Genomic DNA, 26,467 nt, shown 5'->3' with positions numbered 1-26,467 from the left:
ATAGCCAGACCCTTATTTCTGATATTTAAGGACTCTATACTGACAGGGGGTGTTCCACAGGATTGGCGTATAGCAAATGTTGTGCCAATGTTCAAAAAGGGTCCAAAAACAGACCCCGGAAACTATAGGCCGGTAAGTTTAACAGCTGTTGTGGGTAAACTGTTTGAAGGTTTTCTAAGAGATGCTATCTTGGAGTACCTCAATGAAAATAAGCAAATAACATATCAGCATGGCTTCATGAGGGATCGGTCATGTCAAACTAATTTAATCAGTTTCTATGAGGAGGTAAGTTCTAGACTTGACAGCGGCGAATCAATGAATGTCGTGTATCTGGACTTCTCCAAAGCATTTGACACTGTACCACATAAAAGGTTAGTATATAAAATAAGAATGCTCGGGCTGGGAGAAAACATCTGTATGTGGGTAAGTAACTGGCTCAATGATAGAAAACAGAGGGTGGGTATTAACGGTACACACTCAGATTGGGTCACTGTCACTAGTCAGAGGGGACATCCTCTGCGTCTGGAGGAGAGAAGGTTTGTACACAAACATAGAAGAGGATTCTTTACGGTAAGAGCAGTGAGACTATGGAGCTCTCTGCCTGAGGAGGTGGTGATGGTGAGTTCACTAAGAGAGTCCAAGAGGGGCCTGGATGTATTTCTGGAGTGTAATAATATTACAGGCTATAGCTACTAGAGAGGGGTCGCTGATCCAGGGAGTTATTCTGATGCCTGATTGGAGTCAGGAAGGAATTTTTTCCCCTAAAGTGAGTAAAATTGGCTTCTACCTCACAGTTTATTTTTTTTTGCCTTCCTCTGGATTAACTTGCAGGATAACAGGCCGAACTGGATGGACAAATGTCTTTTACAGCCTTATGTACTATGTTACTATGTTAACAATAGGGAAGAATTTTCCAGCACCACTGCTTTCTTGAGCGAAATTTTCTTTATTTTCAGTGACAAGGAGACAGCAATAAAACTTGTTCACAGGTCCTGTTTGCAATCTACGCGTTTCGAACAGGTGAGTTCTTATTCATGACTGGCATGTTACTATGTTACCTGGATGTGAACACTTTTGAATTGCATATAATTAAAATTTTAGTACAGCCACTGAGTTATTTAATGGAATCTATCTGTATAGCACCACCTGCTGCTTGGTCTTTTTCACATTTTTCTGTCCACCTCTTAAGGTAAATGGACATGCTCAGTTCTATCCTTCAATTGCCACCAGCTGCAGCAGAAAGGACACGTCCCTTGAGCTGTCAGCTTGATATAAATCTAGCAGAGCAATGAATGAGGAGATCTCTGGATCCATGTGAGGTACAGGGCTGGTTCTAGCTTTGTTGGAAGGAGATTGTTGTGTACTATATGATATGATTTTCATTTTTTATAATCCCTTTACATGTACCTCTGATAAATGTATATACATGCCTATAGATAGATGATAAATTGCGCCTTCATTTAAGTGGCGTTACATCAGCTTTTAACAAGCTTGATGCACATCATATCTACACTCCCCCAAGATCAACTGTGCTCTGTGCCGACATTAAAGGTCCCATATCAAAGGGCTTCCTTTTTATTTATTTCTTCAATGCACATACAGAAAGCATTGCGATGTGAGTCCATCTTATTCATGGCCTTGAAGTGAGAAACTCACATTGGATTTTTCATTTAGGTACGTCAATGAATCTCGGGAGGGGGGGGGGGGGGGCGCCCCCCAATAAAACGGATGTTTTTGATTAAAACAAAAATAAAAAAAATAAAATAGAAGAAAGACTGTATTCATGTTAGGGATAGGTGAGGTGGAAAGAGAGATGGGTCTTCCCTCGAGGCTTCGATGAAGCCCCCGTATGGCTTAATGAATGGGATAGAGGATCATGTTATGTCTATATGTCACCATCGCGCATTAGTGTTGCTGATTTGCAGTAAATTTTTTCTCGTCTTGTAGATTGAGCCCTTTGCTTTTGATTCCACAGATGTACTAGCAGGGAACAAAGACGCCACATTTTAACACAAATCTAAGCCTTTGTAATGAGCTATGCAGGACAGCTGTAAGTACAGCTGAATTTTTTATTTTTTTTTCAAAAATGTTCCTGATTAATGTCCAGCTGGTCTTTTGCTTTAATAAAATTGACATATTGATTCTTTAGAATTTACAGATGCCTGTTTCATAAACTCCTATCTCCGAAGCCGAGACATCTTCGAGAGCAGTGTCATTTTTTTTTTCTCCTCTCCTCCAAATGGATCAATTATGTGCCCACGTAATCCTGTTACCTGTGAAATCCATGCATACTTCTCCCATTTGCCTCAGTTCCCAGGCGGACAAACTAGCATTATGTACGCGTAAACAAACAGAGCATTTCCCAGATATTAGGAATTGCTTTTTATTTTTCAAACTGGAAATCTGTCTCCTGGGTCATCTTCCTAGTCATAGATAGGATTGCTCTTCCTTCGAGTAACCTCGGTGTCTTAAGATAAATAAATAACTACGGTGTTATGGCTTCTCAGAAAGGTTGTCTATTTATCTTCAAGGACCAACCTCCTTAATCTCCCCCCTCCCCATCCTCGCCATTCGAAGAAGTATTTGGCTTTTCTCTGTAAGTACCTGTGCATTAGTCCTTAACCACAGCCCTATAGATTATCAACTGGAGGAGGCCTCAGTCATTAATACACCACAAATACTTAGGAAATAATCTTTCATCAAGTCTACCATCTCCTGAACAACCAAAATTCAAGGAAGACTGCACTTTTTTGCTTTTCTTGGTTAATGAGAACTAAGCTACCTGGAAACCAGTTATCTGGCGTTTTTTTGGAAACCAATGAAAATCTTAGAACTTTACGAGTGATGGCACTTGACATTTTTAGAAACCAATGAAAATACTTGGACTTTTTGGAAGTCAATGATGATACTGAACATTTTGGAGAGCCAGTGATGGTAAAGAACCTTTTTGGAGCCAAATAAAAATACTAGAAATTTTTGGAAGCCTATGACTATACTGGACCTTTTTGGAAAGTAATGATGACTCTGGACTTTTTTGTTGGAAGCCAGTGATGGCACTGGACTTTTTTTTGGAAGCTTGTGATGGTACAGGGCCTTTTTAAAAAAAATCAAAGTCAAAGATAGTACTGGACTTTTCTGCAAAGTAATGGAATTGCTAGAAGTTTTAGGGGAACCAGAGATGATAATGGATCTTTTTGAAAGACAATGATTATACTAGATGGAAGCGTAACTTGGAGCTTCTGGGCCCCAGTGCAAAATCAATAACAGGATCTCCACCTACATGTATCATGCTTCATTTATGGTACCGGTTTCTTCGTATGGGGAAGAGAGACATTATGAACTCCCTCAGGTTTCAGGGGGTTCAGCACCCTCTGTACCCCCTATAGTTATGCCCTTGATACTGAACTTGTTTGGAAGCCAATGACAGTACTTGGCCATGTTTGGAATCTACTGAGGGTTTGTAATCTAAAATCCATCCTATAAATGTACTTGATACTTATCACATCACCAAGCCAATGAGCGCTAAGTGTATCTAAAAATTCAACCTCTGCAACAGTTCTAGCCAACGTGTTAGAGAGGTTGATGAGATTAGATCACCATGACACTTGGCACTTCTTACAATATGAAGCCATGTCTAGTTGCATGGTATGGACATCCAGCTGATGTCAAAGCTTTTCTAGCGTCAAGTAGAGAACACTATATTAATGCATTGCCTTATTGCTGCCTATGCTTGATATTCAGGAGGAACCTGAGACCAGTCAAAGCTTATGCACAAATGAATGATACAAAAAGGAAATCAATTATGTGATACAACAATGCCATGTGATGATGTCACACAAAGATTTTCCACTCTGACGATAATGATAAAGATGGTTTAAAAAAAATCCACTGTACGCATATATCACGTATAATTAGTACCAAACGAATGGATGTAAAACAGAACATTTCTTCACTAATACATAAACTCACAGAGACAGAAAATCAATGCATGGACGATATTCACGGTCAGAAAGAGGTCACAGAAAGCAATTAATGAAAATATATCCCCAGATTAGATAACTTGCTAAAGTAAAGTTTTTATACCTATAGACCTCGATGGAAAAAATATATATTTTATTTTTGAAATTATTTCAGTCCCTATCAAAGCTTGAGACCATTACATATCATGCAACAAATGTATGCGGGTAGTATATTTATAAGGAAATGGTTGTGTCTATGACCTTGGATCCTACCCCCTCCCTTCAATCCATATTGGTTTCCCGCAGGGGGAATGACCCTTTGGGCATTAGGGCAGAGCCCCAGGACCCATGGCCAGAAGATGTCCATAGCTCCCGAGTCAGATTCCTTATCATCTAGGTACAAGGTCTGCAAAACTAGCAAAACAAAAAGAAAGAGCGCTGTGGTAACTTGGCTCACATTTATTAGGACTGATAATGGACCCATGACTGTTATTGAAGAGGGGGCACTCTCAGTGGGCCCTCTAAAGATTTAGTTTCATTCTATATTGATAACTTAGTTAAGTGTGATTGAATCCAGAGAGGTTACAGATTTGTTGGCAATTTGTATTTCACCACATCGAATCACCTCCAAAGGAAGGTGAAGTTAGGGAGATAAAACGTAACTTTTACTATTATCTAATATAAAATCACTACACCATGGTATGACATACACAAACACCCAAAAATATATCTAAAGAAATATACACGTCCAAATCAGCATACCAATCAATTTACTCAAGCGGGGTACTTGTTCAGCTCTGCTTAAATTTTTTTTTAAAAATTCTTACCAATATTGAAATGTGCAGGCAAGATGATTCAAACAGAGGAAGGTGTGGTCCCAGAAGATGTAGAAGACTTGGTATCTGGTCAGCCACAGTGGTAGATAGGCACAATGGTGTGCTAGCCCTAACTAGCCCTAACGACAGGTGGCAGGGGGCTAGAAAATACCCTGCCTATCTACACAGAGCACCCGCCCCGACAGGGGACCCCGTCCGGATACCTGTCCCTAAACCCGGGCAGTATCAAAAACACAATATATATGCAGGGTAACTAGAAATTTAGGTCCCAAAACACTTAATCAATACAAAGATGGGACCAAGTAAAATGGACAAAAGTATAATACAGAGAGGGCCCCCGGTCAGTGGACCTGAAATCAATATGTGTCCCTCATCTAATACAACCCGGCCAGTGGGTCCAAGATGTTGGCATTCCCCGCTGATATGGGGATTCATCTATAAGTGTTTTTGGACCGAAATTTCTAGTTACCCTATATACATATATTGTGTTGGATACCCTTACCAAGTTTCCCCTGACGAGTTATCAGACAAAACACGTCATGTCGGGATCCATGTTGAGGGATTACCAGGGATAGTGCCCGAGTTTAGGGACGTGGTCGCCCCTGTCGGGATGGGGTGCTCTGTGTAGATAGGCAGGGTATTTTCTAGCCCCCTACCACCTGTCGTTAGGGCTAGCACATCCTTGTGACTATCTACCACTGTGGCTGACAAGATACCAAGTCTTCTACATCTTCTGGGACCGCACCTTCATCTTGCCTGCACATTTCAATATTGGTAAGAAGTTTCCAATTTTTTTAAGCAGAGCTGAACAAGGGCCTCGCTTGAGATAATTGATCGGTATGCTGATTTGGACGTATATTTTTTTTTATATATATTTTTGAGTGTTTGTGTATGTCATACCATGGTGTAGCGAGCGATTTTATATTAGATACTAGTAAAAGTTAAGTTTTATCTCCCTAACTTCACCTTCCTTTGGAGGTGATTTGGTGTGGTATTTATCAATTGTGGGAAGTATTATTTTGGAACTTGCAAATTCCGTTTCCCTCTAGAGTTGTTTATACAACTTGTATTTCAGGCTCCTCGGGGGCAGGAACTATTATGACTTTATAAAATAAATAGTGATCGTTTTTTGGCGCCATAAAATTGACTAATTATAGCTTTATAGGCACTTTAACTCATTGACGAGTACAAATCTTACCCATTGTGTTCAGCCTATATGTGACATGTGCCGTGGGCCCCTTTTATAAGGCAGGAGAATGTAGGTAGTCTCAATTTAGACTAAGAATGCGTGGAATTATTTTCAAATTACCTCAATATTTTGCAAACATCTTCACCTGCATGCTGGGAATGCCAAGGAGGGGCAGAGTGTCGGTTGTGCATTTTTTACTCCCCATCCTCCACCGAATTCATTTATAAATTACCTCATCACTGACTGAAATTAACACTGATTCTTACAGGCAATTTCTCAATTTCCAATGCTAATTACATTTTTTTTACTTTTAAATTCCGTACCACCTGTTTTGGGCAAGACATCTTAGGCAGCGAGACCACATTTAATCACAATTTTAATTAACCACCCCGTAGATGTGGAAAAGAAGCAATTATAATGTAGATGAATGATGATTTTTTATTTATTTTTTGCATAGAATTGTTTTGTTTCCCTGCATGTTGATTGTTGAACTGAACACAAATACAGTAACTGCGCATTTTTTCTGTCATTGTAATTTTATAATTGTTTTTATTTATTTTTTTTATTTTTTTTACAATAAGTGACATCATCTGCTAACAAATATGTGAGTCTCTCCGCCAATTACTAAATGCCGAATAGGCAATAGTCTTTTCTTAGCCGCTACGCTAGATTCAAGATCTTGGCAATCGTATTGGTTTCTTCCAAAAATTCTATCAAAACTGTTGTTTTGCTTTGATTTTTGCAAAAAAATTAATAAATTGAAAAATGATCTTGGAAGTAGGACGTAAAACGCTGTAGAGAAGGCTCTGAACAGCAGAAATGATTACAAACATATGGGACTAATGCACTTGTAGGCTGTTCTATGGGCCAGCCCCATTCATGAGTTATGGTATGTAATGATCTCACAGCTTGCGTGAAACTTCCATGGAGGGTTTTTATCATCAATACTTGCTGGTCTTTCGCTGGAAAAAAAAAAAATCCCTTCTTGCTACGGAGATGGTTAAAAATCGCAGTGCATGTATTTATAGATTGGTAGACAGATACTGACATGATCCAACAATTAATGCTTCCTTGGGGATGTCAATCTCTTAGCTCTAATTACAAAAAGATTTAAAACAGTTATGATAACCAAGGCAAACATTTAAAAAGACATGTCATAACAGAAGGCGATTGTGCATAAGAAATCGAGACAACATTACACCAGGAAAAAAGACCTACTATTGCGGGAGTCTTTCCTCCTACAAATATTTGGGTGTCGCTCTGGTAGAAGGGATAGGTCCTGCTCATCTCTGTCAATGTGCAATATAAGTCCTCCTTTTTTAAGCAAGGGAAAAAAACAAGGAATGATTCAAACAGCCGAACATTAGTCAAACACACACCCAACTACATGCTAGATTACAACTACGGTATTGATATGGAGAAAGGGGGACGAGAGGTTAGTCCTAGGGTTTCATCCTGGAGAGGTCACTTAAGGTGACTGATCTATGCCAATGCCGATCACTTCAATGGATGATATTGAATAGTAATATAATACATAGAGCATAATAAAAGCCTAATAGTAAGAAAAAACTACATTCCATTAGGTCATCAAATATAGAATAAGAAGCGGGTCTGTAGGTCGCCTTGTTTGGTCCCATCCCATTGCATCCTTTCAATGCCTAGATACCATTTTGTCACTCATAGGGCACATCTCCCCTTCCTTAGTTGAACTTGATGGACGTATGTCTTTTTTCAACTGGACTAACTAGTCGGATGGATCTCAAGACAAGGAGAGGGAGGACAGGCTGGCACTGTTTTATGTTAAATCTACAAGATGTGCAGAGGATGCTCCACATCTGTCTGTGTGGACCTTTTCTACTAATGGGATCTATAGGTTAATACAGTGGAAGGGGGGGGGGGATGTCGAACATTTGTACGACTAAGAAGAAAAAGAACAATTCAGAAATAATTAAGACAGGATCAAAAAGAGATGTGTTAGAAAGCTGAGCGCCAGGCTTGGGTGGAGAACGTTGCATTTAAGTGCCACGTGGCTCTTGTCATGATCTTGATCATTTTTTGCTTGTTTTATGAGACTAATTGTAGGTCTTAGGCGTTAATCGCCGCCTTCTATATAGATCTTGTAGGACAATGGCGCTTTCCAACAGAAAAAAAGTTTTGAACATTAGGCAAGTATCACTATAGCAATTTTTGGACTCTTTATATGAAAGATGCAAGCAAAACTGTAGTATCGGGAGTCTAGGACATATCTGCCCATGGTGGTAAGCACTGAAAGGAATGAGAGCTGCTGATATCCAACCATGACCAACCTAACATGTCAACCTAACCTGTCTCCTGTACTGGATCAACGGAGGTTTCCTCAAGCCATTTCGAAACATAGAGACAATCAAAAACGATTGTGACATATGGCCATTTGGTCAAGGTGAACGGTACCACACCAAAACATGGACCCACAAAGTTCATGTGAGGTTTTCCAAGGGCAGCTGCACCATTTTATGGGTTTTTGAAGAGTAAAACTGGATTGTGCGACTTGATAAATAAAAGACATTCAGAGTGCGGGTTGATCCTGTCTAGCGGTAAAATAATTACATCCCAGTGCTCAGTGCCAACTTTCCTAACAATCCCTACACATCATATACATGTGTCTTCTTATCCATGCGTTTGCATTTATTTGTAAATCATCTTTACGGGATAGAATGCAATTTCAAATTATTCTTGTCATTTTTAAAAAGTCTAAGCAATTCTAAACGCCTGCAAATAGACCTAACCTTTTTTTTTTTTTTTTTTGGTAGGAGCTTATAAGCAAATCCACTGTAGAAATAATCACTTCTAACAAATGATCAAAGAAAAATAATCTTTCCTCTCTCTTAATAAGACTTTTTCTTGAAAAAAATAAAAAAAAATCCCCCCATTTTAAAATGGATAACAGCTCGGAGGCAAGTTTGCAATCTACGTTTCAAAAGTTATTGTTTGATTGTTTTGTTCTATGGAAATGAGAACGAGAAGATCCGACATTTGCTTCTATATCTTAAGACCCCAGAATGAAAGTTTGTACGCGGAGTATGGAAAAACTCATTGTTCTGACCTTAAGTTTTAATATTAAGGCATAAACAGAGAATGAAATCAGGGAAGACTGTGACAGGTCCGATGTGCACGAGGATGGTGCCAGCACGCCATCTCTATCCCTTTGTTCAAAGCTTAACAAAAATGTGCCGTCACACCATTTAAACTCAACAGGGCCTGTCGAATGGGTATCAACAGATCAGCCAATGCCAGTCACACACAGGGCTAAAAACTGTTTGAAAGCAAAGCTTACGTCTGCTACGTCTCCTGGAGAAGAAGTAACAGAGACTTATTAATCAGCCTAATACCTAAAAAAAAAGCAAAAAAAAAAAAAATGGTACAATTTTTAACGGGAAATTGATAACTGTCGTAAACCATTTTTGCTTATTTTTCCTAATTCTTTCTCGATCTTACAGAGAGGGAAAAAAAAAAAACTACAACTCTTTTTTCTTTCTCGTTCTCAGACGCGAGTTTCAGGATATCATTGAACAAACAATAATGTAAACTGTGCAACTATTCAAGGAAGTGTTTATTTTATTCTGGTTTAATTAACTTTATGGAGCTTTTTGTTTTCTTTTCTGACAAAGAAAGGACGCCCCCCCCCCCCCCCCCCATCACCATCGACAAGAAAAAAAAAAGAAAGAATTAACAATCCTCTGCAAGGATTTGTTCTAATTCTCCAGAAAGTAAAAGCAAAAAGTAAAATCGAGGGTCAAATAGAAATAACTCTTTAAGTTACGTTTTATTATTTTATTTTGTTTTGGTAGTTTTTGTTTGAGATCTGACAAGTTGTCATGGGTCCGTGAAGCTCATGGGAGGGCCCTGAAATCTGGCTCCTCTCTGTTTTAGACCAATCCTCTTTGAAACAAAAGAGCAAGTTGGTCAAGGACTTCACAAAAATATTGCTCTTCCAGTACAGAAATTCATTGTCAGTCATTCAACCTGTAACCGAATCCGACAACATATTAGAGGCCAACGAGAGCTTGTGAGACTTCAGTCCATACTTTGCCTGCACTCTGAGAGTTACATAGTCCCAGTTTCACTCCAATGCTGTCAGTTTATTGCTTATATTTCAGCTGTCTCACTCCTAGTCCCTATCCTGTCAGTTTCTGGCCTGCCAATTTCAACTTGAAGCTTGACTGGGCTGATCGGATGCAAATACCTCGAGGGAAAACCCAGAAACTCATGAACAGTTATGTCAAGTCGATTTTGCACCATCGGGAAAAGGTAACCTCTGCGAGACAAAAACCAACAAGGTTAAAGAGACAGGGGTTTTCACGTGTAATATCACTGCTCTACATCTTGTTCACTGTCTTCCATCCCTCGGAAATTGGAACTGTCAGAATTACTCCTAATTGCAGATGCAAAACTGCCATTAGAAAAAAAAAAAAAAAAAACAGAGGCAGAGCAGGCATTAAAAGTATCAACCTAATTACTTTAATTACAAAGGAATACAATTTTTTTTTTTACGAATTCATTTTTTTATTTTTGCAGTTTTTTTATCCTTTGCTTTTTGTTATGTGATTTTTGACAGATACCTAGTGGAACGAATCTCATCTGTTATGGCAATTTACTTTGTCGGTTGTAAAGAAAACTTGACAATTTGCCTATGGACTAATAAGTGACTTGTGATGACGGCACGTAGGGCACGAAGCAAAAATGTATGAAAACATTTACAAATATTTAACAAACATATAGATTTGGATTTCTTTTTTTCTTTTTATCTAGCGTAACTTTTTGGGGACTTTACAGTGTTAACGTTGTACTTTTTAACCGAAATACATAAAGAAATAAGAATTGAGAAATCGGTCAGGTAATAAAAATGTGAACCGCAGAACCTGGTTCGAATACGACTTGAGAACTTTGAGTCTTTACCTCTTCTCTTGTCTATGGAAATTAAGTGGATCATCATCACCATGGAACAAAGAAATATAATATAAAATCAAACCAAAAAATGTGTATATATTATTTTTTTTTATTCGTTGCCGGTGAGTTAGTAAGGTGAATAATCTCAGTGGCTGCTTATTTACCACCACCCCATTTTGGGGAACGGGTGGAAGGGAGTGAGGTAATAATGTTACTCTTCTGCTAGGTGAGTCTTTACGAATTCTAAAAAGATTTTGAACTCTTTTATTACCTATTATTTCATAGAAATTGCTCCTAGGAAGTATTAATATTGAACTTTAATAAGAAGTCTTCAATAGCCAAGTCACTCCGCAGTCACCTAAGACATGGAATAATTTAGATAACGCTATGTGGGAGCAATAAGCTGCTTATAAATCTTCGTTATTCCAAGAGGTAGAAACTAAATTGCGTGGTGTATATGGGAGAAACTTAGTGTTTCCACATCATTCATTTTTCTCTCTCCGGATGTAGCAGAGCTTAGCTTGGCACAACTCGCTGAATTCGAGATGTGTTTTTTTTACATAGGGCAGCAGGTAAATCTACTTAGGAAAGAGAAACCATTGAATGACAACGTTAGCACTGCTACATCTGTATCTATAGTCACTTTATTCGGTCTACAACTTTTATTATTTTTCTACGTCTATGCCTTTCAGCGTTTCCATGGCTGATGGGCTGACACTAGTTATCACAAAATGATCAACAGATCGATGTCCTGTGTCCCTATCCTAATGCAAACTCAAACTCCAGGACTGATCTAACGCTTATGATTACGAGAGCGTGGCTCGTATATTGCTATAGGCGACCTACATATGGTCTGCAGATTAGAAATGCACCGGGATATGGCTTGCTTAATGCACTAGATGTCGTCTTATCTCAATGTCCCTTTTGACTTCATCGTTCTGAACTCTAGGTTCTTCAGTCTTCCTCATAAATTTACTTTTTGCCTCATCACGAAACCTGAGTGTTTCCCTTTTTTTTTTTGCTACATGTCTACGTGTCTCCATAAAAGTGTCCTCCACCTGACCCTTGAACGCAATAGGTACATAAGATATGACACAAGCATTACCCGGCTGACGTAAGACTGACAAATGTTCTTATTCATAAAAATCCTTTGCAGGGTTAGTGTAATCTGAGGGCCAGCCATCTTGGCCCACCCCTGGAGTGGTTCTAATAGTATAGACCTCCAAGCAAGAGGATTAACCATTCACATAGGTCCATCTGCTGCAGAGCATCTTGGGAAATCTATACCGGCCGCTAAGTCGAGAGATGGTTCTGTATCTATTGGTGCAGCCAAGAGCTTCTGCAGCAGCTTAGGCTATAGAATTTGGATAATGGAGCACTAATAGGGGTTTGCAACCTGTGGTCATCTGGGCCATTTAACCAACTGTTTAGTCATCTCCGTACGGGCCTCATTGGGTATATGGTCGATGCGCCCACCCCTAATAAAATGATTAGCCACATTCTTAAATAAATGTACTTTTTTTTTTTTCAAAAAGAATACATTATGCCTGATTGTTCATACGAATAACATAACACTTCATTATTGGATGCTTTGACAGATGGCATTTCTGCCAACCAGACAGCCCGTGCCAGCTTGCACGGTACTTCTGCCACCCTGGGACTTAGAATAAAGGCACCCAGAATTCACTATTATGTCTGAGAAAATGTGTATAATGGCACGTTACCTGGCAAGGCAGCTGCAAACGGTTAACAAGCGTCCCCCCCGTCCCCCCCGTCCCCCCCAGTGCCACCTGCAGCTGTGGGTGGCTGTGGCCTCGTTAGGTATGCCTATAGGTAGTGAAATTATTATTTTAATATAATTTATTGTCTTTGTAATTCACGTTCCATTTCCAAAGCTCAATACCCCCAATGAGTAGACGCGAATATCCAGTAAGGCAGCCGTAGGCGAGGAAGGAGGGAACGTCTGGCTCCTAAGAGCTGACAATCTACAGCACTGTCCATCAATGCCACAGCACCCATGTAGGACACAAGACCTCCGCACCATCCAGAAATGAAGAAGGGGGGGGGGTCTCGTTTAGAACTCCACTTGAAATTTGCTGTATCACCTACAAGGGAAGTTGATCTGCACTGCGCTGTCAAATCACCAGGAGGCTGTGACAAAGGGAACTGTCTGTGTACAAGGTGTAACAACACAACAGACACCTTTAATCCTGTCATGTCTCATACTCTGCACTTTCACACCTCACTGGCTGCTCCAACAGTGACACTTGCAGTTCCAAACTAAATAAGGAAATTGTCTTTAAACTCAAAATCGACACCTGTACACATATTCCAGAACGCGTGGCGGTGGCATGGTGTTTATGCAGGAGCAGATCTGAATGCGTCCTTTGACTCATATCCCGCATCCACATCACAAGGAGCCAGGTCAATTTGACTATCTCGTATTTTGCACCACCTGACAAACTCAGCTCTGCTACCTTTGAATAGTGCAGCCTACAGTGAACGGACAGGGAAATGTGTTATTTTGACATATCCGATGACAGACAGCAGTGAGTAAAATTTGTTAGGCCAGAAAAGAGAGGAGAGGGGGAGGAGGGCAGAGGGGGGGGGGGGGGGGTCCCTCGGCCTCTGCCTGTGGGGCGCACCACATCCACCCTGATCCTCTCCAGCACACAGGGGGTACACAACCGAAAATTCTATCAGGATTTTTTTTATTTTCTCTCTCTCTGGCATGTAAATTCTCTGGAAACAATCATGTCTAGAGATCTTGAAAGAAAACTCAATAAAACAGATCTTATCTGCTGAGTGAAAGTACTTAATTCAGAAGGAGTTAAGCAGTTTTTCAGCATCGCTCTGTAGGTTAATATCACAGCTGCCCAGTAAACCTCATTTAACAAAAGGCTCCCTTTGCAAACAGAATCCTGAACCCCCTCCCCAAGTGTCCAAAGGTGTTTACTGAAGTAAATCTGTCTAAATCCTTCATCGCTGGGGTCATGGGGAAAAGCAGAGAGGGGGGGCTGAAGGTGTAGGGATAATCCCTTTTTGTGCCAATGTTCCTGAACCGTCTGGGAACAAAATCACAAATCTGTGTCACATGTTTCTTTAAAACTTGTAACATCTCGGTTTTTCTTCAGAATTTTTTTGTTTTTTTTGTTAAGGACACCAAAGATGTACTTGGAACTATGATGAGAACCACTACCTTCTTCTCCACAATGGCCTGATGATGGAGATACATTGTATATTGTATCCATTCCTAAAGCTTTCTGTTTTATAAATAAGATCATACAAATAATAACAAAATGTAGCCACTTGCGAGACTCGCAAAACTTACTATTAGGTTTTATAGAATGGATTTTATTTTTTTAAATCTAAAACTGATGCCATGTAATCTGAAATACCGTAGTAGGCAAACCTCTCATAAAAAAAAATCAAGAATAAAAAAAAAAAAAAAAAAAAAAATCCAAAGGTTACTCTGCATTTTTTGGAAGGAATCGAGGGACTGTAGTTGATTTTTTGTTTTTGTTACTGGACTCAGTTAAGTCCTGTAGGCCATAGATGAATGAATCAAGGATGGATATTTCATGCTCATTATCTTTATAAAACGCTCACACCCTTTCACTTCAAGAATTAGCAGCCTTTACTCTCATCACTATTAAAAATATTCCACAGATTTTTTTTATTTTTTTATAAAAATGCATTTTATAAAAAAAAAAAAAAATTTGTCCAGAATAATTTTTATTATTATAATTATTTTAATTCTAACCTATGATGGGGGGGTCTACCGGCACGAATAGTCCTGACTAGTTTTAGGGTCCGTGCACACGACCGTATGTATTTTGCAGTCTGCGAAAAATACGGATGACGTCCGTGTGCATTCCGTATTTTGCGGAACGGAACAGCTCGCCCTTCATAGAACAGTACTATCCTTGTTCGGACAATAATAGGGCATGTTCTATATTTTTGCGGAACGGAAATACAGACATACGGAAACGGAATGCACACGTAGTAACTTCCGTATTTTTTTGCGGACCCATTGAAGTGCATGTTTCGCTAAAAAAAATTGGATGGACACGGAAAGAAAATACGTTTGTGTGCATGAGGCCCTTAATGGTTCTGATAATCCTTGCAGCAGGGGTCTATAAAGCGGATTTTGCCCGGTTCGGGAACTGGTAGCGGTTTCGTCAACTCCAGAAGTGTCAATGGAGATGAGAATTTTTTTGTAGATTTGCTCAACCTTTACTGATCATAATAATAGTAGTAATAATAATAATAGCTGCTACTACTACGACTACTCGCAGACAGATGGATTCCAGTCTGGCAGGAGTGTGTGTATACACCTGACTTGTTCTAAGAGAATATGATCTGTCTGCAACACTTTTTACCTCAAGTGCCAAAGTAAAGGCCATGAATAGTACCCTGTGGTAACACTATCTGGCTGTCAGTAAGGCCTGAGCTGGGGCTATATAAGGCCTGTAACTAGGGAAAGCCCAACAAACAACCACAAACACCTAAGTTATTTCTCTCAGACTACACCCTTCGCTTCCCCCCCTTCATCTCACTCTTTTTCTTTTTTTTTCCCCCCTCTTCTTTTCATCTTGGCTTTCTGTTGCAGAATGCAAATGTTCTCTGCCGGCGGTGAAAGGGCTGAATTGTGATTAAGAAGAAGAAGAGTTCCTTTCTTTGTTCATCCCTTAGGGGATGTTTACTGGGAGAGACACAGCGGATCAGATATGAAAGGCATTCAGGTCAGCATTGATGTGAACGAAAGTGAAATCATACCTAAGGCATCCACAGGACTGTAGTGTCAGGGGTTCACTTAACGGTACATGTGCACTGAGTGCAGTGTGTGCGTGAGTGTGCGTGAGTGTGCAAATGTGTGTCTATGGGGGACTGTGTGTGCACTATTCTTCCCAGACTAGAAAGGAAGAAAAAAAAAATCACTGTCCACACTGGTCCCCAGAGTGTTCACATCATATGTATAATATATAGAAATCCATCTGTGCACCATGTAATGGTGTCATCTCCATTTATTCCATCAATGCAGTAGGGGCAGAAATCTATATAGGTATGCCCCTTGCTGGCCTGTAGCACACACTGCATATTTGAGGCCAGTATGATCTATCTATCTATATTATAAGTAATAAAAAATATATATTTATATATATATATATATATATATATATATATAAAAAATATATGCATATATATAAATATATGCATATATATATATATATATATATATATATAATGCATGATTGCCATGTTGTCTGTAGGACGCAACGCATGATTATGTGTGTGTGTATATATATATATATATATATATATATTTATTTATATATAATGCACAACTGCCATGCTGTCTATAAGACGCAAAGCATGATTATGCATATCTATATATCTATGTATCTATAGCTCTATATATATATATATATATATATATACACATAAATTCATTGACTCTAAGTATATCACTGTCCTTGAAAATAAGGTGTCATAGCTTCTAGGTGTCTTTCTATAACCTATTCCGTCTCTAATTTTACATATATATATATATATACAGAAATCGATAGATAGCCTCACATTTTCATACTTTGACCACTTAGGACAACATTTCACGTTTCTCCCAAGGATCTCCTTATCATATTGATATTATAAAAAACAAATGATAAAAGTGGCGCAGTCCTAGAGGATCCACACCAAATCAATCTAATTCATTAGTGGGGGTATTTGGTATTTCTTTACTGTTTGCTCTGCTTTAGCAATAAAAAAAAACAAAAAGTCCCCCCCCCCCCCTTTCTTCATTTAGTAAAAAAAAAAAAAAAAAAAATCTAAGCAATGAGGCAAGGTGTCTGCCTGGGCTATTCAGTCTATTGCACCCTTGTGGGAATGTGGAGCTGAATAGTACAGTGGGCATCCTGCGCCATTGTCCTTATAAACATGTAAATGAGCGACATTAGGAAAAGACAATCAATTGTCTATAGTCACTGTGAACCTGCAATCCCTTTCTGTGTGACAGGCACAAAATACCGGCTACCTTGGGAAGCCCAGGGGAGCATAGAAAAAGGGACAAAGACTTGGAAAATGCACCTTAAAAGCTTTGAATGGCACACATGTCAAAGAAAACAGTTATAAGGGCTGTATTCCCTGCCATGTATGTGAATGCACCAGTGTTCTTAAGCTTCCCACCTTAAGGGTCAATGCACAATTTCCTACTAAATTCCCCCATGTCATAATGGTATTATTCCTTAATGACCTGTAAGCTTTGCTTTGTACACAGTACGCATTTATATAGAACATACATATACATACATATAGAACATACTATACTGATACAACCAGAAGAAATAATACATAGAAACAACAATACAGACACAAATTTAGAAAAAATAAAATTGGGTAGATTTTCTTTCAACTACAATCCTTCAATTCACCCCTCACACCAATTCCAAATAGTTAATTAACCCCATTTTCCTTCTTAGTTATTTCAGTAATAAAAATAGCAAACATCAAAATATAGTTTATTCCCTTTTCCTCCTTTCCAGCAGAAATTCCAATTAGAATAAATGAATAAATAACACTAAACAGCTCACATTAAAAGCTTGATTATTTTTACAGCTTGAATTAATTTTTTTTTCCAGATCAAGCAAAACATTGTGCCAATTTCAATTTTGTTATTTTTGTAATTATTATTCGTTAACTTCTATCTCCAAAAATGAAGTCTGGAAGTTAAAACATCCCAGGTCTGAAGAGACATCAAAGCTTCTCCAAAGTGATCGATACAACATAGTATCGAATAACTGTCTTTCTCCCCTACAGCCATTATAACAGAAGCTTTTTGCATTGTTTACATTTATTTTATTTATTTATTTTATTTTCATTTATTTTCATTTTTGGCTTTTTTTATTTCAATAATTCATCTCATTCAAAAAAATAAATAAATAAATAACTAATTGGAAGAAGAAAAAATAAAGAATTCAATTAGGATAGAGTTGATCGGTTGTGACTTTTCAGAGGAAGACACATACTGTAGGAGGAATTAATGCCATGCGAGTTTATCTCTCCTTTGTCAGGCGGAAGGATCATTTCGAATTTAATACATAGAAGGATTCTAAAGACAACGAGAAATATCAGTAGGCTTCTAAAGAGAGGATCCGATGGATCAGAATGAGAGGGGGAATAAAACACCAATAAACTCCACACCACACACCACCATGATAGTGATGATAACACTGGGTGACACAAGGCAGGCAAAAAGTTTCCTCTTACCCAGAGCTTCCCCCCGACAACACACTGGGCTAATTATCTGGACATGGGACTCTGTAATCTTAGCGGATTTTTTTTTTTTTTTTTTTTTTGTTAAGGAAAAGTTGCAAAGTAGCAGCAGTCAGGAGACTTGGGGTCATCTGACAAAAGTGTGAAACTTACAAGAAGCCTGGAGTCTGATTGTCCTCCTGACTGCTCTGGAGTCAGAGAAAGCCCTCATCAATCAAGGTGGACTTCGTGTATTTTAATTAAACTTTCCACTTTAAATAGTTTTACATTTCACGATGCATTTGTGTCACATCCTCAGAACTAGCACTGGTCAGTCACTGGTACAAAACTCTTCTGAATGGGGGATTTTTAGTTTTAATGTGTGGTTCACTGATCCCTATACAGAGAAACAGACTGAGCTCACAGTCTATTTACCATGTTAGATGGTATCTATCTATCTATCTATCTATCTATCTATCTGTCTGTCTGTCTATCCATCCAGCTGTCTATCTATCTATCTATCTATCTATCTATCTATCATCTGTCTATCTATCTATCTATCTATCTATCTATCATCTGTCTATCTATCTATCTATCTATCTATCTATCTATCTATCTATCATCTGTCTATCTATCTATCTTTCTAGTATTTATCTATCTTCTATCTATCTAGTATCTATCTATCTATCTATCTATCTATCTATCTATCTATCTATCTATCTATCTATCTATCTATCTATCTATCTACCTATCTACCTATTATTTATCTTCTATCTATCTAGTATCTATCTATCTATTACTGCATGATCAAGACACAACTCATCTTTACATTTTCACTAATTTCTCAAATAGCCACATCACTATATATATATATATATATATATATATATATATATATATATAGTAACTGCAACAAATGTAGCAAAACCAAACTATCATCTCTGTTCAGGTAAACTCACTCCTTTTACTATTCCATTCTCAAATGTCAAAGTTTCAGCCCTTACAACCACAAGATGTAAACTTTCAATCACACATTTCCCCCCCCTCTATGGGAAAATGTGCACCATTTCTTTACAGCCCCTTACACCTTGGGCTGCAGTCTTGCCTTTACACAGCATCTCTTTTTATTTTATTTTAGTTTTTAACAGGAGAGGTAATATGGACCCATGATCAGAGAGAGATAAAAAACAAAAAAACATAAACCACCAAACATGTGATGCAGGGAGATAACACACACACTACACCTATGAAGCAAGACCTGCATCCAGTATAGCAGAGTCTGACAACTTGCATGAAAGAAAACAGCACAGACAACTCTTCTTTTAGGATGCCATCCTTGACTTTGTTATGCAGTGATTATCAGCCTTTGGCTAATGCCCCCACATGCACAACAGAGTGGATACCAAAAAAATCAATAACCAACATTTAATAAAAATGGACTCAGGGAACAGAAGTGGGAAACATTACATGTAATTGTAGCCTGGGCTCAAGTCATTCTGAAGTGAGAGATGGGAGGTCTTGGCTATGGAGGACCACCTTATACCCTGACAGACAAGCTAGTGGTCTGTGGCTGGACAAGGGGGGGGGGGGGGGGCTATATATTTAATGACTGAAGATAAACACATAGATCAAAGGACTGGAGGGGGGGCATAGAAGTTTTTTGGGGGCTATACTAGAATCCCTATCTGACACCCCAGGTTGACTACAGCAGGGTCCCAGATGTAAACTAAAACACCCCCTTCCCCAATATAAATCACCCACTTAGTGTTTACAGCAAGGGGTTAATAACAGCCCTATAGCGGACACTAGTGAAGAACCCACCAACCATTCATTAAAAGCTCTTGTGTTCAAAAAAGTTACTTGAAGTGGAGAAGAAGGAGGAAAAGTATGGCAGCAGCGAGTGATCAAGGCTAGCTGGCTGAGAAGTGGTCTTCTTAGGAGAAGCCCCCCGACCACCAGAGAGGTGGTGGTGGTGGGGGTTAGTGTAGAGGACACAGCAAAGACACACACACACCCTGGGACCATCATGGAGCTGATTTCTAATTGCAATAGGAAAGTTACACGTTAAATATTAGATCAGCAGTGAAGGCAGGGGGCTCTGTGCTGGGCACCCAGGCTGCTCTGTGAAGCAGAACCCCCTCCACACCCTCCTCCCCTCCTGCCCATGAAGCACATGAAGGGTCTGGGGGTGAGAAGCAAAAAAAAAAATATAATAATAAAAGCGACAAAGCTGAAGAAATAGCTATCTTCCAGGGGGGATGAAGGGGAGAGCAATGCTTGCTTTGCCTGCCCGGACCCTGGAGGCTAAATGCCTGCTTGCTAGTCCTCCCGACCAGGGGAGGGGGGCTCTCAGCTAGTGCTCCCTGCACGGATAGCAGCTGCTAGGGGAAGCCTTGTGCTGCAGAGCTGGAGAAGAAAGGGGATCCGGCACAGTGTGTGTGTCATCGCTGAGCTCCAGGAACCGTTATGTGAGCAGAACACAGACTTTGGGAGCAGAAAAGTTTCAGCATGAAAAGCAAAAACAGAAGAAGAAGAAGAAGCCCCCCAGCTCCCTGCCCTTCTCCACCCCTGGATGAAGACCACACACACCCCAAAGCTGAGAACCCTTCTGCCCGCAAGAAGAAGAAGAAGCTCCAGAAGACCTCCAGCCCCCCTCAACTCCTCAACTCTTTTGCACAAAGGCTCCCAGCCCTGCACCCTCTCCAGACACAAGGGGTAAGGGGGTGATCTGCAGAAGTCCTTACCGTTTTTCCTCCTTGGATTGGCTTGTTTTCGCCTCTTACACCTGGGGCCATCCGCCATCATCTGCTTCATTGATAACAGTGGATCAGAAGCTAGTTCTCATGGGCTCCGACTGTATATCAGCAGCACGCAGACTCTATCAACCAAACACAGCACAGTGTGGGCATTGGTAGATCCCATTTAAACACAGGGCGCCAAAGAATGCCCCCCAAAAAAAAGTCTCCCACAGACCCCCTTTCTTCCAGGGTCTGTCTGTCTCTCCCCCACCCTCACAGCAGTGATCTTGTCTTAAGGGTTGCAAAGCAGAATGAATACAAGAATTACATCTTGCAATGGTGAGTCAAAGCTTCCCCCACCTGCATCCTCGGCCAGAAGCTTTTTTTTGCACAACTCTTTAGGGGGGGGGGGGGGGGGTGTTGAGTGTAATGGGAGATGCAGATCCTTGGATAGTAGTGGACTGTAATGAAACCTTGTGAACTTGGAGAGAGAGAGAGACAGTGACACCCAGGCTGGAAGGCTCCCACCACATGGACTGGCAGAAGTCTATGCAAGAATCAAAAAGAGTGTCCCCCCCCCCCCTCAACCCCCCACCCCCTTCTGTGTGTAGCAGAGCTGGCTGTAGTGTCCTCCTAGAATGTAAGTGAAGGGGACTGCACCGTTATTCTGCAGGGGGGGGGGGGTGACTTTTATGTGTTGTTAAAAAAAAAAAGTTGCACTTTAGGTAAGGGGAGATAAGGACAAGGGGGTTCCAGTTTTGGAAAGGGGGGGGGGGATTATAAAAGAAATGTAACCCTTAAGACAAGAACAGTTAACCCTTGCTAACCCTGAGCATTCGCCCACTCCTAGCACCTAGGCACTGTCTCACTTTGGCCAAGACAAACCTTTTTTTTTTTTTTTTAACAAAGTGTGAATGAAGGTTTACTAATAACGCAGGCTGCCTATAAACAAATGACACACACTCACACTAAAAGCAAACACGACTGCAACAAACTTCACCAGCCAATACTACTACAAAACCGCACAGTGAAATAAATGGCCAGTCTGAAAGAAGGCAACTTTTTTTCTATTTTTTTTTCTATGAAATGACTGCAAATTTGGAAGGTGGGGAGGGGGGGGTGTCATGGAATGGACACCAAACTGCACAGCACCCAGGACCATCCCACAAATAGGTGTCTAAACTGTGCGATGACAAAATAAAGTCATCCTATTAAAAAAATAATAATAATAATAATATCTATCTATAAAATGAAATGCAACAATGTATCCAAAGGTAGAAGCGCCTAAGGACTTCATTTGGGCAACAAGATACAATAAAATCTAAAATAAAATTTAAAAATAAAATAAAATACAGAAATGAAACTCGCTCAATTAACAGCCCTGAAGTGTTTCTGGGAAAAGAGTCACAAGATGAACTAAAAACAGAAATGTATGTAAATCTTTCTCAGGGTGATGATGTGATTAGACAACTTTAAGGGGAGACCCGTGTGTTGCATTTCTGAATAATTTGCAATTTAATATAAGTTTTAAAAATAAAAAAAGGCACCCCCCCCCCCCCATTACCTGGCTAAACAGGTAGAAGGGGGCTCCCAGTATGGTTGAGGGGCTCCCGCTCCTTGCAGTATGTCTGGGGGTGGGGATGAATGTGGGGGGTTTCTGCCGGATAAAATAATAAAAAGACATGAGTCACCTACCTTTAAAGTCCTGTGGGCAGTTGGGTAGAGGGGCTGTGGTGGTGGAACATGAAGAAGTGCTGGTAGACCTGGTGAGCGGAGATGATGGGAAGGATGAGGGCTCCTCCAGGAGACAGTGGCAGGCCAGGCAGTCGGGGGAGGTGAGGAGGAACCGTTATTCCTGCTGGGCAGGTTAGGACTGATCTCTTACTGCCACTTCAGGAAACACAGACCTGGGGACGGACTGACGTGTTACGCTTTTCCTAATGACATTTTTTTCTTGTTGGTGGAGGAGACCCTGCTACTCACGCCACCTATCTTTATGGGGAGGGATAATTGAGCACCAAACGTGAGCATCATCATTTGCAAAACGTGATCACTAAGTTTCTCCCTCTCTGGGAAAGGATCTGGGATAGATTATACCTTGAAGCCTCAGCAAAAGCTTAGGAGAAAAATTGAAATTCCACCTCCCTTATCCCCCCCCCCCCCCAGAAAAAAAAAAAAAACAACACAAAAAAAAAACACTTCTCTCTTCTCCCTTAACTCCCCCCCCCCCCCTCAACCCTCTCTCTCTCCTCCCCCCTGTGTTCTCCCCCCCCCCACCAGCCATCATCAAGCCCTTGCCATCATTATCTTCGTCACTAAATCCTAGTGGATACAAGACTGGAAACATTTTGCACCAATCATGCATCTTAGAACCCAAAGGAACTTCAACTATCCCAAGGCTGCGATGAAGACCCCCAGATATTGAAGATCCCTGCTCGCCCGTGGATCCATTCAGACGATAATTTCCATGATTTATCTCCTTTTTTTATTTTATTATTTTTTTGCCTCTCCCCCCCCCCCTTTGTTTAAATTTTGTTGTATCTTTCGAGCCTCCGTTTTTTGAGTCGTTACATTGTTTGTTGTTTTGGAATGAAGATTGATACATTGTTGCACCGGTTCCTATGTATATCTTCTGTTATTTCCCAGGTTTTTATTTTTTATTTTTAAAGGTAAAATAAGTATAGGATGGGAAGTTTTTGGACTGTTGGATGAGTGTGTGCAGATGACATGTGCCATGATTTGTGAATGGGGGTCAGTAGTGACAAATGAAGACGTTTCTCTGTGCAGATCTTACATTGTTTTTTTTTTTTTTTTAACTATCCTTTAATTGAATCGTCAGTCAAAAGATTGTGATGTGACGTTGTTGTTGTTTTTTTTTTTTTTTTTTGAGCCAATCAGGTCCAAACACAGATATTCCCCACATCTGGAGTAGTCAGGATAGAGGAGCAATATTAACTAATTCAAGTCTGCATCCCAGGGGAGGACACTGAGCTTAAGTGTTTTAACCAGTGATCTGCTGCCTCCTCACACAGTGCACCGAGCAGCTCAGCTGTAAAACTCCAGTGCAATCTGCTAATCTCCTCAACAGGGGGAGAAAAATAATGTGCTTATTTAGAATTGCAAGGAAATCGATTTTTTTTCCTCTTATGCTTTGAATGATTAAGATTGTTTATTTCTATCTGAAGGAAGTAAAATATCCGAGTGGAATGAAATGTAATACATAAAATGGAAGTTATTGTCATAACTGTGCAGAACTCCACTGCCTGTCCGCATGCTGGGCAATGCTAGACTTGGCTATGCTGTATGGAATCTATATGTCTTTATATTCTATCTAATAATTATAATCTATATATATGTATAATATATGTATCAGGTGTTTGTTGTTATAAAAAGAAATATATTTTCAGTTTTCTACTGTTGATTATTATTATGTAATTTACAGTCGCCCTCACATAGATGTCATAGTATGCAATGTGTGTGTATATAACACTAATATATATATATATATATATATATATATATATATATATATCCAACAGGTGTAAAAAGGTTAAAAGGCGTTACATACAAAAATATTTAAGGATAGGTGTGTATGTATATATATATTATCTATCAATCTATCTATCTATGTCTACGTCTACCTATCTATCTGTCTTTCTCATATCTAGCTGCAGTATCTACCTCATACCTATCTATCCATGTATCCATGCTTACTTCCATCCGTCTATCTGTCGGTATCTATCTATCTATCTCATATCTATCTATCTATCTATCTATCTATCTATCTATCTATCTATCTATCTATCTATATATCTCATATCTATATATCTCATATCTATCTATGTATCTATCTATTTCATATCTATGTATCTATCTAATTTACATATATCTATCTATCTGTCTATCTATCTCCACTTCCTCTTCTTTATCTATTCCTCTTTTTGCCTTTTTCCTGTCAATTTTAATATCATGTAAAAGTCTCTCAGTAATGTAACCCGATGTGAGTGATTTCCATCTTCATCCTCATCACACAATTAGTAGATTACTTTAACATAACGGTGCCATATTACTCTTTTCTATGTGACTATACAAACACAAATCCTATAGAACTTTCCATTTCCATTGCCCCTCCAGTGTCCAGGTTCTCCCTCCATTCCTCTCTGCAGACCATAGCCCCCTATAGGAGGTGAGGGGGTCCCTTCTGGAGCAGTTCACCGACTACATCAGTCGGCTGCCACCTGTGAAGCTGCAACTCTCAGCAGGTTCAGACAACCGCCAGATGAGAGGGAATATTAGGAGTTGTAGTGTTACAAAGGCTGGGAGTCACAGGTTGCAGATCAGAACTTATATAGAACGAAGTGCAAGTCCTGTAATCAGGAAGCTAGAGGAAACTGTGGAGGAGAAGTGACCAGATCACCCGCGGGGTTTTACGGTTTCTTCCTTTTTCGATGTTTGTGTATTTGCTGGTTTTTACCCTGTGATGAAATAACTTGAGAAGTGCTGCACAATATAGAACATTCTGCAGCAAAGGCAAAGAACCTCAGATGTGACCATAGTAAGTCCAGTAGGTGTCTCATCCTGGTAAGTATCTGACTGACAAGAGCAGAGCTCAGAATGTTCTAGACTAAGCTCCAAGGCAAACACTGGAAGTCAGATAGCTTTTGAAAATATTACATAATTATATTTATCTATTCATCTATCTATCTATCTATCTATCTATCTATCTATCTATCTATCTATTCATCTATTATCTATCTTATATCTATCAATCAATAATTTTATCTATATATTCATCTATTATCTATATATTTATCTATCTCTTAATCTATTATCTATCTATGTATCTATCATCCACCCTTTCATCCCTCTATCTATCTCATCTGAATCTTACATTTTTCTCTTCTTTCTTTCTTTCCTTCTTTCTTTCCATACTATAGATAACAGTATTTAGATCCCAGTGACAGGTGAAGGGTCAGTTATTCTCAGGGCTGCTATTTTTTCCTCCTGTTAAACTAATGTTTGTGTCTAGATTTTTAGGTCTAATTACCCCAAACTCTGGGACTAGTTTAGTTTTCTAATCCTCCTGGATGACTCCAAAGCTGAGAGATAGGAGAAATATGATCTGCTGTGAAATGCAATCATATCTTCTGGGCAAACACTGGAATAATGACTAATTCCAGATGGGGGGGGGTGATACTGTTGTGTTTGGCTTCCAGCTCCCCATGTCCAGGACCTGGAGCTGGGGGTGTTGTGGCACCACATCTATACTGAAGTGATCTCACATCAGTTTTGTAGGACCGGTCATGTTCTAGACAAAGGCAGGTCAAGGTGGACCCAATGGGACTGGATTATACTTCACCCCACAGTTAATAAACCTGCTTGCTTGCAGGATCTTGCTAAAAAGGAAGTTGCTCTCTTGGCTGATGGTTAAAATGACAATTGTCAGCTTTTCCACTTCTCCAAATATACTAGGCACAATGACAGATGTGAATAAGACAGAGGAAATGTTCTAATGTAAAACCACTGCTCAGAAATGTCTGAAAGCTCCAGGAAAGAAAAACCCTGAGC

At 39.6% G+C, this 26,467-nt stretch overlaps 1 protein-coding gene and 1 long non-coding RNA gene across 4 annotated transcripts in view; one reads left to right on the top strand and one right to left on the bottom strand.

The window, feature by feature from the left end:
- ZEB2 (zinc finger E-box binding homeobox 2) overlaps window positions 1-23,057 on the bottom strand; it is a 130,932-nt gene extending 107,875 nt beyond the window's left edge. The window contains exons 1-3 of one of the 2 annotated variants that reach the window (XM_044303269.1): window positions 22,595-23,057; window positions 20,906-21,039; window positions 7,203-7,298 (exon numbers count right to left, since the gene is read on the bottom strand). In XM_044303269.1, the coding sequence (XP_044159204.1) occupies window positions 7,203-7,298; window positions 20,906-20,975 (166 nt within the window). In that variant the 5' untranslated portion in view covers window positions 20,976-21,039; window positions 22,595-23,057. Of the gene's footprint in view, window positions 1-7,202; window positions 7,299-20,905; window positions 22,566-22,594 lie in introns of those variants that run through there. The other variant, XM_044303270.1, reaches the window with a different exon arrangement.
- The window catches only part of LOC122944715, a 101,816-nt gene continuing 90,818 nt past the window's right edge, over window positions 15,470-26,467 (top strand). For both annotated transcript variants that reach the window (XR_006391045.1, XR_006391046.1), the window contains exon 1: window positions 15,470-15,655. This is a non-coding gene — a long non-coding RNA (uncharacterized LOC122944715). The remainder of the gene's footprint in view (window positions 15,656-26,467) is intronic.

The sequence above is a fragment of the Bufo gargarizans genome, chromosome 8 (genome assembly GCF_014858855.1).
Source record: "Bufo gargarizans isolate SCDJY-AF-19 chromosome 8, ASM1485885v1, whole genome shotgun sequence".
NCBI classification, from domain to species: Eukaryota; Metazoa; Chordata; class Amphibia; order Anura; family Bufonidae; genus Bufo; species Bufo gargarizans.
The sequence above is the reverse complement of the archived record's forward strand: the minus strand, read 5'-3'. Positions and strand labels throughout refer to the sequence as shown.